At 45.9% G+C, this 13,269-nt stretch overlaps 1 protein-coding gene across 15 annotated transcripts in view; it reads left to right on the top strand.

Annotated features, from left to right (window-relative positions):
* BLTP1 (bridge-like lipid transfer protein family member 1) overlaps positions 1-13,269 on the top strand; it is a 2,102,388-nt gene that overhangs the window by 138,866 nt on the left and 1,950,253 nt on the right. For all 15 annotated transcript variants that reach the window (XM_078676841.1, XM_078676840.1, XM_078676839.1 and 12 more), the window contains one exon: positions 533-597. In XM_078676841.1, coding sequence (XP_078532967.1) covers positions 533-597 — 65 coding nt within the window. The remainder of the gene's footprint in view (positions 1-532; positions 598-13,269) is intronic.

Raw genomic sequence — 13,269 nt, 5'->3', positions numbered from 1 at the left:
GGCAGTTGGGCTGAAATTTTTGTTGGTAGAATGTTGGTCTGCTTCTTTGGTGTACTTGGTGCTCCAAGCACAGTGGTTTGAGAGTGAAGCGGTGGAAGCTTGTAGGTCGATGTAGAAGCAAGAGGTCTCACTCAGATCATAAGATGCCAGGATTGCTGTTTCTTTTAGAGTAATGTTGTTGGTTCTAGGTAGGGTACATGCACATTGTCGGCCCAATGATACAGGGTCACTATCTTGGGAGGTGGCACATTAGCAGAGGGAACATCCTTATGTTAATACATTCTCTGCAGCCTCGGTGACAGTCTCTTCACCAGATGGAGTTTCACACTGGTGGTAACCCCTGCTAGTCCCCATCGGAATTGTGCAACATTAAGTTGTGGGCAGACTACCAGCTTATTGCATAATCTGGCCCAAACTGTCTTGTCCTGCTTCCAAAACTCCAAGTGGTAATATTAGCCTTTTTGGGAGCATTGAGCCATTGATGAGTTTTGTTTCATGGTTCAACTCTTGTTTTCTCTTTTATGTCATGTAGAATCCAAGATGGATTTCTCATTTTTCGATGGTGGAAAATGTACAACCCAAAGCAGAAACAACATGGTAAGTTTCTTCACCTTTTTTTGCATGAATTTAATTATTGTTCACAGTTTGCCTCTGAGTACTACAGCTGACATGTTAAAATAGTGTTTTTTTTGTGAATGAATTTTATTTGTCTATTGAGATTTTAGATATAAGATAAATGTATCAATAAGTATTGCATAGTAAGGATGAGGCATAACCTCTGGCTATAAGAATTGAGGTCCATACATAAAGAAACAAGAGAATTGTAACAACATTCCACGTAATCTTCAAAGGGCAGCAGATTATATTATGCATGACAGCTGTTAGTTTGTACATTTGGGTGTGAGGGAGCGTCCGTGTGGGGTAACTTGGCGGGGTTTGAGGGAGTGCAGTCATTTCTCGGTCTAGGGTGTGCACGTATAGACGGAAGTGGGACCAAATATCCCTGGGTCGTGATGTGAGCGGTTGTAGGCTAGCATAATCTTCCTCCATACTGTAGCCTAGTATGGCGACTACCGGGTTGGGAGTCATTTTGAAGTCAGTCATGTTGAAAATCTGAGCAAATATATTCTCCCAGCAATTGGTGATCACCAGGCATGTCCAGGTGAGATGGGCGAAATCCGCACCCGGGCGTGGCATTTCAGGCATTTATCAGACCTGGTTGGATCAAACTTCACAATGTCTGCTGGGGATAGGTAGCACCTATGTAGGTATTTAAAATGAATCATTTTGTGTCTGTGATTGATGAAGATGCGTTTTATTTAACAACAGTATCTCCATATCTGATCAGTGAGCGTTATTCCCAACTCCCTCTCCCAGGCTTCCCTCACTCGGGTGGTTGTGTCTGGCCTTAGGGCCAGGCAGGCATGGTATAATTTAGATGTCATATGCCCCCGTCTGATGCTTTAATTACTAAGAATAGGGGTGGGAAGTCCTCTGGTGGGAGTGGGCAATGTAGGTATAAGAGACCTGAGGGAGCACTGGATTATCTTGAAGACAAAGAGATCCATATAGGAGGCATCATGTATCCTAGTTTCGTCTGCCAGCTGTGTAACGTAGCCATTGGGGAATAGATAGCCATGGGTAGACAGTGAATGTTTAGCAAGTGTGCGTTTAACTATTACTTCCCTTGTGGATGGTGTCCATGGGTTGTCTGATATGGGGATGGCTTTGGATTAAAGGGACCTCCTCAAAACATACGCTTCATCCTACACCATGTCCATCAGGTCATTGAGACTATCTGTGTGTTTATGGTTTCTAGCGGAATGCTCTGCAGTAGTATTTGCGAGTGGAGCAGAACGTCCAGTTGGACGCGCTCTGGGCGTATGTAAGGTATACGTGTGTCAGGGTGGTACCAGTGATATGTATAGTGGCAATGTGCTGCGAGGTGGTAAAGACAGAAGTCTGGCACCCCCAGACCACCACGTTCATAGGGAAGGGTCAGTGTTTCCCATCGTACCCGGGGGGTGGCCCCCTGCCCAGATGAGTGGTAGTAGAATACCTCAGAGATTATTGACTGCGGGAGTGGGATAAGAATGTTGATGAACAAATATGGAAATATGGAGCATCACCATTGTAAAAATGACCACCTGCGCCATTAGTGAGAGAGAGATTTTTATCCATCTGTCAACTTGTGTGGTCAGTGTGTCTACTGCTGGCCCATAGTTGCGTCGAAGGACCTTGTCTCTGTCTCTGTGCAGTATTATACCCAGATATTTAGTGCCATCTGAGGCCCACCCAAGAGGATGCTCTATATGGTTGGGCGGAATCTGTGAGCGGGAATAACTCTTATTTTATCCAGTTAATACAGAGCTCTGATAGTTGACCAAATTTAATTATCTCTTGCATAAGTGGAGGTAGATTATCCTCAGGGTGTCGTATAAATAGTAAAATATCATCTGCATATAATGATAACAACAATGGGCCATATTTGAGTTGCAGGCCGTGGTGGATGTGCTTATCTTGTAGTGTCCTAACCAGTGGGTCCATTGGAATGATAAAGAGAAGGGGTGACAGAGAGTATCCCTGCCTGGTGCCGGAGGATATTGATATAATGTCTGTGAGCACTCCATTTATTCTGAGATGGGCTATGGGCTTGGTGTAGAGCAGCATAATCAATGCTAAACATATTGGGGGAATTCCTAGTTTGGCCAGGACAGCTCTCAGAAATGGCAACTCGACCGAGTCGATGGCCTTCTCTGCATCCAGTAGGGCCACTGCGGCTGGGGTGTCTGGGGCTACCTTGTTTAATACTGCAAATAATGTTCGGGGATTCAGGGAGGTTGAGCGGTGTGGCACAAATCCAGCCTGTGCTGGTGAGATAATCTGTTCCATCAACAGGGACATCCTATTGGCAAAGACCTTGGCTAAAATCTTGTTGTCGTGATTGAGTTATGACACTGAGTGGTAAGAGGCATATTTACTGGGATCTTTGCCAGGTTTCAGTAGTATTTTGAGAACCACTTCATGGAGCGTGGCTGGTAGCTCACCTGTGCTTAAGGATTCGTTATATATATGCGAGGAGTTGTGGGGTTAGCTGTTGTTTAAATGCCTTATAGAAGGCTCCGGTGAGCCCATTAAGACCTGGCGCCTTGGGCCACCCAGAACAGTAATATCCTGTGTTACCTCTTCCAGGGTTAGTGGTCCATTAAGAAATTCCTACTGTTCCTTCGAAAGCCAAACCACCGCTATATCTGCAAGGTAGGAGGTGATGTCAGATGGGTTGGGTGTGGCATTGGATGTATATATGTTTTGATAGTAGGTTTTGAATTCCTTCAGGATATTTGTGCTGCCTGTAATGATGGTTCCTGTATCTGAGCATAACCCGGCTATGTAATTTTGCTGTCCATTTGGGCATAATATTCTAGCTATTGTACTTCCGGGCATCTCCCACTCCCCATACCAGCGTGTCCTGGTGTACTTGTTCATATATTTTATCTCCCTATCTGTCAAGTCACGCAACTCCACAAGGAGAGTGTGTCGGTGCACCGGCGGTTATGTTCCCTCTTTCTCTGCGGCCTGGTCCAGTTCATGAAGGGTGCTCTTGGTTTTCTGCAGTTGAGTGTCTCTCAGTATGTCCGCTTGTTTGGAGATGCACACTCCGCAGATCTAGTCCTTGAAGGCTTCCCACAGAGTCGCCTAGGTGGAGACCATGGCTATGTTTAAGTCAAATACTCTGTGATGGAGGTCAGTAGTTCAGTACGGAATACTGGGTGCAGTAGAGCCTCTCCATGGAATCTCCAGCTTTAGGCTGTTGAGCAACTGTGTGGAATTTTTAGCTGCAAAATAATTTGACTGTGGTCTGACAATGTTCATGGGAGGATTGTAATGTTGCTAACCCATTGATATGATTGGTGAGAGGAACCAGTGATGTAATCTAGACCTAACAGCTTGAGGAGATGTGTAGAATGTGAAACCCAGGGTGGCCGAGTTATAGGTGCGCCAGGCATCTTCCGACTCTCCGAGCCGTGCCCCCCTATTGGTCTATTTTCTCCCCTATCTTATCAATGCACCTGTCAAGTGTGTCAAAGCGAGCATCCATCGCACTGAACCCAGCCTTTTTCTCTGCCATCAAAGTTTCTGTATTTACAGTGGGTATGTTTTTCCTGGCCTCTCCCAGCAGCTTCCTCAGTGTCTGAGTAGGTCCCTCGGCTCTCTGTGAATTTGGTGCAGTCAAACGTGAGCCACTCTTTTATAAGGGCAGTGCAGCCCATGCTAGTTGGCCAGTTACCCACAGATGTTAGTTCACGGGGAGGGGATGGCTGAGGTTTGGCATTGGATCACCACCAGTGGAGCGTGGTCACTCTCAGGGTGCAGTAGTATGTGCTAGGTGGGTGGTGTTTTCAGGGTCCGGGTGTGGTCGTATTTCCCACTTGTGGCCCACTATGAAATAATGGTATCAGGGGTTTCCCCTCCTGGGTGGCGTACTCAATACAGTTGGGGAGGATGGTTGGTGTTATGTTAGGATGTCTTGTAAAGTGCGCAGCTGCCCCAGCAAAAGGGCATCCCAGCGCTGATAGCAAGAAAGGCAGCTGACAGTAAAGGTAACCCAGCATGACGAAAGAAAAAAAGACCAGTGGGCTGTTACAAGCCAGAAAGGGCGTAAATTGCAGAAAAGGGTCTAAAGTGCAGGAAAAAGATGTGACTTCAGTGCTTTACGAAATTCCAGATAATTATTCATACTCCAGATATGTACTGGGAGGGCATTCCAAAGTTTAGCTGCCAGTGATCGAAAGGAGCCCCACCCCCCTGCCCCCCGGTACAAGCCCTCCTAACCCGGGGTCAGTGTTGGCCAACCAAACGAAGATGGCGAGTGGGAGTATAGAGGAAAGCAGGCCCGCTAGAATACCAGGAGAAGGGGAATTCAGGATCCTGAAAGCAAAGCAGAGGGGCTTGAACTCCACACGTCTTGCCACCGGTAGCCAATGTAGCTGGGGAATGGCACTGGAAATGGAGCTAGGCATGCCGAGAAGCGTTCTGGCGGCTACATTTTGGACTCTTTGCAGTCTCAAAATCTCTGTCTTGTTGTCCCCCAAGTAAAGCAAGCTGGCATAATCCAGTCTCGACAGCACAGAGGCCTGGACGATCATCTGTCGGATGGAATGGTCAAAAAAGCCCAGCAAAGGTTTGAGTCCACGAAGAATGCCAAAGCATGTTGCTGACACCTTCTTAGTTGGGGTTTGGAAACTAAGGGGCCTATTATGATTGCGGTTTTTCCGCATCCTCTGGCCCGCGGAAGCCACCGCCGGCCCGGAGGATGCGCAGCGGACCCACCAAAGACCCACCACCACATTAGGATGGCTGGTGGGTCCTGGTTTCCGTCCGCAGCTTTTCCGCCGCGGTTGGCTTACAACCGCGGCGGAAAAGCTCTAATATGGTGGCGGTGTCTCTCAGACACCGTCCGCCATATTAGGAAGGGCTTTAAAAAATGCTTTTCCGCGGCGGGTTTTCCGCCGTGGAAAAGCATGTGTAACTTCACTGCGCGGGCCCGTTGCGGGCCCCCTAGGTGAAAGGGGTGTGGGGGGTGCACATGGGGGGTACCTTTGGTACCCCCCTGCATTTGTATGCAGAAATCGGCAGGCACCACACGGTGCCTGCCGCTTTCTGAATACAAATGCAATGTATGCATTTTTACCATTGCGGCGGATGCAGCTTGAAGCCGTACCCGCCGCAATGATAAAAATAGAGGATGTGACCGCCAGGGTGGCGGTCACATCCTAATTGCACAGGAGGGAACTCCGCAGGCAATGCGGAGGTTCCCTCCTGCTCTATGGTGGCGGACGGACTCAGGTCCGTCCGCCATCATAATCGGCCCCTAAGTGCTGAATCGACCCAAACACCAAGATTTTTCACCACCTGTTTGGTGGCGGGTGCACCGCCCAAGGTGGCGGCCACCACTGTTCGCTCCATAGCTCAAGATCTTTCCCTACCAGCAAGACCTCAGACTTGCTGACATTAAGCTGGAGACAGTGAGCTGCAGGCCTTCTGTATACTGCTTGCATGTTCCCCTGCTCACTATGCTACAAGAAATAAAATAAAAGGAAGGAATCGAACAATGTTGCTAAAAGCATAATCCGTTCTAAAACGTAAGATGGCTGCTATCTGACAGGTGGCAGTGCAACAAGGCTCATTGCTCAAAAACCAGGATACACAAAACACAGTTCTGAAGCGAAATGCAATAGATGCATCCAATGATGATAGGCAGCAGGATCAAATCTTCAGGGCCAAGAGATAAATCAAAACTAATCTGGACATGCGTAGGATATCCTACAGCGTTGCATCTGTATAGGCAACAAAAAGGCTTTCAAAATCATGGTAGGACTGTAGACCGATGCTATAATGTGTCTTTACATTTATAGGTATGTACCACTGTTAGAAAGAAGGGTCAAAGGAACGTAGCGTACCATAAGGCCCAAAGAGCGATGGACATAGCTTTGGCCTGAAGGTCACCCCTCCATTGATTTCCTACACGTTGCCTATAGTAGACATCAGGGCTGTCTAGGAGCTGTAGGTACAATAACGCATCCCTGTACCTTTGTTACCCTAAATGCTTCAAGATTGGCAGTAGAAAAAGTAGAAATAAAAAGTTATAGAAAAACATCAAATGCGTCAAGGTTTGTTCAGACAACCCATCTCATGGGCAAACCGATGCAGAACTACCTAAAGTGTTTTAAGCCTTCAAGAAGATATTAATAAACTACTTGAAAGCGAAGCTTAACCTCCTGCTTGTCATTTTTGATAGGGTGGAAGGTTAATCGAACATATTGAACAAGCTTAATTCATTTTTTAATTTACAATTTTTGTAATCTAATATCTAACAGAACTTTTGCTGGATTCGATGTGCAATCTCTGAGATTGACAACGTTCTTGAAAACGGAGCTTAACCTCCTGTTTGTCATTTTGAGTTAGGGTTGAAGGTGAATCAAACAAGGTTAATTCATTTTTAAACCACATTTTTGAACCACAGTCTAAAGTATCTGGGGAATGAAATAAACACAGGTAGCTTAACTGTTCTTCTTGAAAATGTTATAATGCCTTGAATGTGAGCATTATTGATGTCAATAGGGTATTGAGTGATGTTTGGTTGAGAGTATAAGCAACTTTTAGTGATTAATTTACCACCCTAGAAATGGTTAGAAACTTACCAGAGCAAATTGCTGGAGTAACTCGCCTACCAAGGTTAAAATGGGAACTGTTTGCCTCCAAACCTGGACATGATGTGTGGGTTTTTCCCATGGGGGAATACGGTTTCCCTGTGGAGAATCAAAAGAAAAGAAAAAAATGTGCATTTATAAATTGGGCACCGTTTCCCGGTGCGAAGTCTTGTAGAATTAGACATTAGGCAAATATGAGCCCAGGGACAGTGCCACATGACAAATGCCTGTTAACCTGCCACTGGTGGCTTCCAGGTGTACGTATTGCAGAAAGCTGTAAATATGCACCTGTTCGTTGTGTCCTTTACTGGTGCCTCTCATTGTTTTTCTTTAAATTGTCTCCTTGTTTTCGGTCAGTGGTGGACGAGAGCCCCCATTGTGCTGAGCATAATTGGAACACGTTTTGCACATATTTAATTACATTTGTTTAGTATGAAGTACTCGGTGACCTGCCACTTCGCTAGACATTTTGGATTAAAAATGCCACACCTTTGGATTAATTTGAGATTCCACACCAATGTCTATTTTCCTTAGTTATCACATTTTTGACATTTCTTCCAGAAAACGTCATTTCAAAGTTTTGACCAAGTTATCAATATATTCTGTGTTGTGTGATATAAGTTGATGATGGAGAGGCGGAGTTCCATTATTAATACTCTCACCATGAATTCTCATCATGAATAATTGCTATGGTGAGCAATAGAGAGTGTATTTGCAGTGATCCTTATACAGTTATACAAATCATCCCTCTAACATTCTTTGGGTTACAGAGTTGTCGATTGATGTGAATGTCATACACTGACTGTGTTTTGTTGAATAGCACTCACTAATCAACTGTCTTTACCCCTTGCATGCTGATGACGGCCCCCATCCGTCATGCACTACGGCGCTCGTGTGCTGATGACGGCTGGGGGCAGTCATAAACCCGCCCACTGGCGATTCTGCCGCACAGGCGCAGAATCGCGGCAGCATGCAAGGGGTTTAAGATCTACTTTCAGCTTGTTTAAACTTCCCAATTGATTATATCACTCAAGGTCCAGACTGACTATAATAAACATACAAACCCCATACTGGAGGCAAGCCATCAACAAGGTGGCCACAAAAATCTGAAACACCACAGAAATAACCACCTATAATAAAAATAAATTTGGTGAAGCGTATGCTTTTACCATGTTTCCTCCAGATTTAACTAGACTTTTAAGTTGAAAAAAAAGAAAACCTCTGTAAAACATCCAAAGCATTAATAACTAATACTTTAAATTATAACTCTTATTAGCAGTAATCTTCCTTCTAAATGTTACCCACTATTTTACAGGCAGGTGAAGGTTAACACCCCAAAGTTTCTGTGGAACTGGTGAAGGAGAACAACACTCTTGGGGATTTAACTGCGACAAGCACACCATGTGATTCCCATAAAACCATGTATTCCACTGTGGCCAAATATGAGCAGGGAAATGCAGCTTTATGCCCTACTTTTCCCAATCCCCATATTTGGCTGTCAAAAGTTTGTAGGGGTTCATCACCTCCAACAGAGTCCAAGAACAGGCTTCCACAACGTTCTTCAAGTGAATCACTCCACAAAGTAGCATAACCCTCAGAGATTATGTAGTCAGCAATCCCATACATCACTCAGGCAATTTTCTGTTTTATGAGCAATAAGCGTTCAATTTGGAATGTACTTTGCACATATCTTCTCTTTAACAACATCCTTTGGATGTCCGCAAAGATTCTGGCTCTTGCAAAAGCCCAACGAACTAAACCCAATCCAACAGAGGGAACAGTAGAGCTGATATTCATTCATGGTGTCTCTTTCTGACAACCAAATATAACTTCTAGAGCCAGCATGACAAACTAAACAGAACCTGTACTAACAGTACTTCTGCAGGCTGGTAGGTGGATTTGATCAGCACCTTCTGGACGTCATCCATGTCAGAAGTGATGTTACAGTGTTCCTATGCGCCACCTTGGCGTGCCATCAGTTCCTTTCTTTTCTTCCCTACATGCGGATCCATAGTGCTACCTCAGTCATTTTTCTTACAAATATTTTGACCATTTTGTGGACTGTTTTTGAGCATTTGCTCTCACTGTGCTACGGACATTCCCCCTGCAAAACTTACAGGGTTAAAACCTCACGAAGAATGTCACAGACCTTGTCTCTGTCTGATCCACACTTGGTAATTCTCTGCTGCCTGGTGTTCGGTCACGCGCCAAGGCCTTTGTCGTGTCCAAGTCGATGCGCTTCAGACAGATCTGCGAGCCAGCAATGAAGCTCCTCGTGGTGCATTAGAAGAAGGACTTACGCTGTTCTAGTACCTGAGGAAGATCTCCATGCCGCTCTCTCAGCCGTTCCTATGGCTTTCTTTTTGTACGTCTTGGACTTACTTGACTTGGAGGAAGAGGTCTTGGAGCAGGAAGACTAAGTCGAAATGTTCTTCGGTTTCCCCTTCCAAACATCTTACTTATAGGCTTGCCTTCTGCATTCTACCTGCAGAGCTGCCGTCCGGACCCATTCAATGTTACCTAGAGTTCACCCGCCCAATTGAAAGAATTTTATGACGCAATGCACTCCATCTTTGAGCCATGGACTCCCTCTGACCTTTGATCTCCCTGGAGCTATGAAGGGCCCTTACTGAGTTACCGATGGCGGCCATGCCGCCGATGCCAATAGGGTCCTCTAGATCTGACCCTGGATCTGGCTAAACACCACTTTGACTACCAATATCCACACCAGTGTCGACCCCAGTGCCACCAGCCCTATGGGACTACAAACCCATACCGATCTCTGACTCTGCGCCACTCAACGTCCACATTGTCTGGACCATACCGGCCCCTACACTTGCCGCCATTAACAGGCCATTTATACCTGATGAAGAAGAGAGCTATGGCTCCTTTGTGGAGGACTCTGACCAAGAAGAAAACTGGTACGAGTAGGTGGGTGACACCAACGACTTGAATACTTCCCGGGAGTCTGGCATGCTTTCCCCTGCGGGCCCTGTTTCGGAGAAAGGAACATCATTTGCAAAAGTGATGCGCAGGGCAACAGAGTTTCTTGACCTATAACTGCAGGTGGCTGAGGTCAAGACCAGTGTCTTGACTGAGGTGCTTCTCCCAGGGGCATGCTCTGTTAAGACTTCGCTTCTTTTCAGTGAAGCCCCCACTGATATTCTCCAGGGGGGCCTTTGCTAAACCCTGCAGGGGGAGTCCTATGCACCGCATGATCACTCGCGTCCACTATCCAACCCCCGTAGACCCAGGCATCCTCTTCCAGAATTACTCCCCAGAGAGCCTGACTGTGCAGACCTCCACAGCAAAGGTCAACCCAAACGCGTTCCCTTCCAGTCTACCAGACATCGAATCCAAGTGACTAGTGCTTAATTTATAAAATAAGTGTCGGTACCCAAAGTGCTGCTCAGAAGCCCATGTAGACTTGAATCGGGTGCAGGCTTCTTTAATTAACTACCAGATACACCCTGCCACTTTATCTCACTCTTGCATGTTCCTACTTTCTCCCTTTGTGACGGTTGTTCCGTCATTTTCTGTCTTTTCGCTATGTGTGTTTTTCCCTCTGTTGCTCTTGCTAAATGTCTGATGGCAAAAATGAGTGCCATTGGGCCCCGTCTGCAGACACCAGCTTACATTAACTAGTGCCAGTGCCAGTGCCCCTGGGGTGTGCATGAAAGTGGAGATGGTGGTTGCAGCGCATCTTTGGAGGTCCGGGGTTCCAGTCTATCCCTACTTTGACAACTGGCTTCTGAAGGCAGTCTCGCCCCAGGCAGTTGTCACCCACCTCCAGACTAAGACGAACCTTTTGCACTTGCTACTGTTGTCTATTAACAGGCCTTAGTCACACCTAACTCCTTCTTAGATGCGTCCATTCATCATAACCATTCTGGATACAGTGCAGTTCTGTGAATATCCTGGACCCTCAGCTCTGAAGGATAGATAGACAACTTTGATCCCTATGTTTTAGCTTCAATCTTAGATTTTGGTGAGGCTGACGCTGAGGCTGCTGGGGCTCATGCCCTCCTGTATCTTGTTTGCGAAGCACACCATATGGCAGATGCAGACTCTGCAGTGGGATTTGAAGTCCTAGCATTGGGTGAATCTCTCTGATATGGCCCAGATTTTGAAGGAGACTGCAAGAGATCAGCAGCGGTGACGGGCGGACCACGATTTGGTCAACAGCAGACCCCTCCCTCTTGCCCACCCAGAGTTGACTGTGGTGACCAAAGCATCACTTCTGGGTTAGGATGGCCACATTGGAGAGGTGGAGATCAGAGGACTCTGGCCTCTGTCGAAGACTTAACCCACAACTCCAGCAGCTGATGAGGAGCTATCAGACTGGCATTGAAAGCCTTCCTTCCTTCCATCAAGATAAGGATGGTTCAGATGTTCTCTGACAACACCACTGACATATGGTAGTGAAACTGGGAGGTGGGGTCGTGGACACTGTGCCAGGACCCTGTGCCAGAGTGGAAAAACTCTGCTGTTTGTTTTGTGGATCTCAAATGAAGGTGGTGCAAGTCCTCTTTCAAGAATTGGGAGAACCATGGCTCAATCTGTTTGCCACCTTTGAGAACGTGCAATTCCAACACTGCACATTGGGGTTTCCAAAGCGACTCTCACTCAGAGATGCGTTCTTCCTTGAGTGGAACTCTGGACGTGTGTATGCCTGCCCGACATTACCCCACCTGGACTGAGTTTTTAAGAAGATTAGAACCGACTGGACCCAAGTCATCCTGGTGGCTCTGGATTGAGAACGGAGAGTTTTTTAACCCATTTCTAACTGGGCACTTGGGTTTGGAGCAGTTGAAGGCTGTTGATCAGAAATTTATAAACCTAAAAGGAATTACTATACTCCAGTTTGGCACCAATAATGGCAGATACTGTCAGGCACTTGAGCAGGAAGATGACTGCCACATGGGAAGAGGGGTCAGAAAGCAAACAATGAGGAGGGAGCAGGAGGACGAGTGTTACAGGGGAGAGAGCCAGGTGATGACTGCCAAAGTGTGCTTGGACTTTCGCATAGGATGAATTGGGTATTGGACCATCAGCCCAGCCCAAAAAACCTCACGACACCAGTTACCCCACTAGTGTAGCTGTATTATCAAAATTCTAAGATTAGAATGGCTGGTGTTCTGTAATTATAATTTTAAAATATAGTAGAAACAACAACTGAATTTTACTCATTTAAAAAAATCATATTTTGGCCACCAATACAAATTCAGTGTATCGTTATAATGGAATCATACAACAGATTTTAGTTTAATGTTTCAATTTCACTTAGCAAATACAGCTGACACGTGTTTCATGATTATACCGCTCAATCAAGGCTCATGACTAAATAATTCTGGAAAGAAATTCATACTTATTTTTTTTAATCCCCGTGATATTATTTTGATAATCCAGGATCACAAAATACCCATGTTGTCTGAGACGGTCACATACCGGCTGATCTCCAACATCCAGCAATCTTTCATCCTAGCTGTTCTTGAAGCATGATTTGAGCTTCTTGAAGACAGAATCTTTGTCCACAACACCCTCTTGGCCATGCACACAGGAGTATGAGGAAGAAAATGCCCCTCGCCTGCCCAATGACTCAGCAGTGCAGGGTCAATAGAAGAATGTTCTGAGCAAGCTTTTCTTTTCGGGGCAAATTGCGAAATTGCAAAATCCTAGAGGGGCTGCATAATAAGGAAGGCAGAGGTTAAGGCTCATAGATCTTGCTTTGTAGATCATCTAGCATAACACAGTAGGAAATAGTAGTGCACTCACAACAGTAGATATCACTTTATTCAAATGGTGGGGTTAGAAAGAGACTATTTGGAGGGAGCAAGAAAATGATGACAGGAATAACAGATTCTGAGCCCGTGTTAACAGGAACCAGATAGGAGCCCAGCTGTCTAGCCAAGGGTTCACTTATTCATCCACCAACATTACTTCAATTCCTCTGAGTTGAATTTAACCAGAATGCTTCTTATACACTCGCAGAGGAACTCCACACAGTGTTGATACAAGGTCATTGGCAATGCATCCTTATTCAGCTTAATAATAAACT

Source organism: Lissotriton helveticus, chromosome 2_1 (genome assembly GCF_964261635.1).
Source record: "Lissotriton helveticus chromosome 2_1, aLisHel1.1, whole genome shotgun sequence".
Classification (NCBI taxonomy): domain Eukaryota; kingdom Metazoa; phylum Chordata; class Amphibia; order Caudata; family Salamandridae; genus Lissotriton; species Lissotriton helveticus.
The sequence above is the reverse complement of the archived record's forward strand: the minus strand, read 5'-3'. Positions and strand labels throughout refer to the sequence as shown.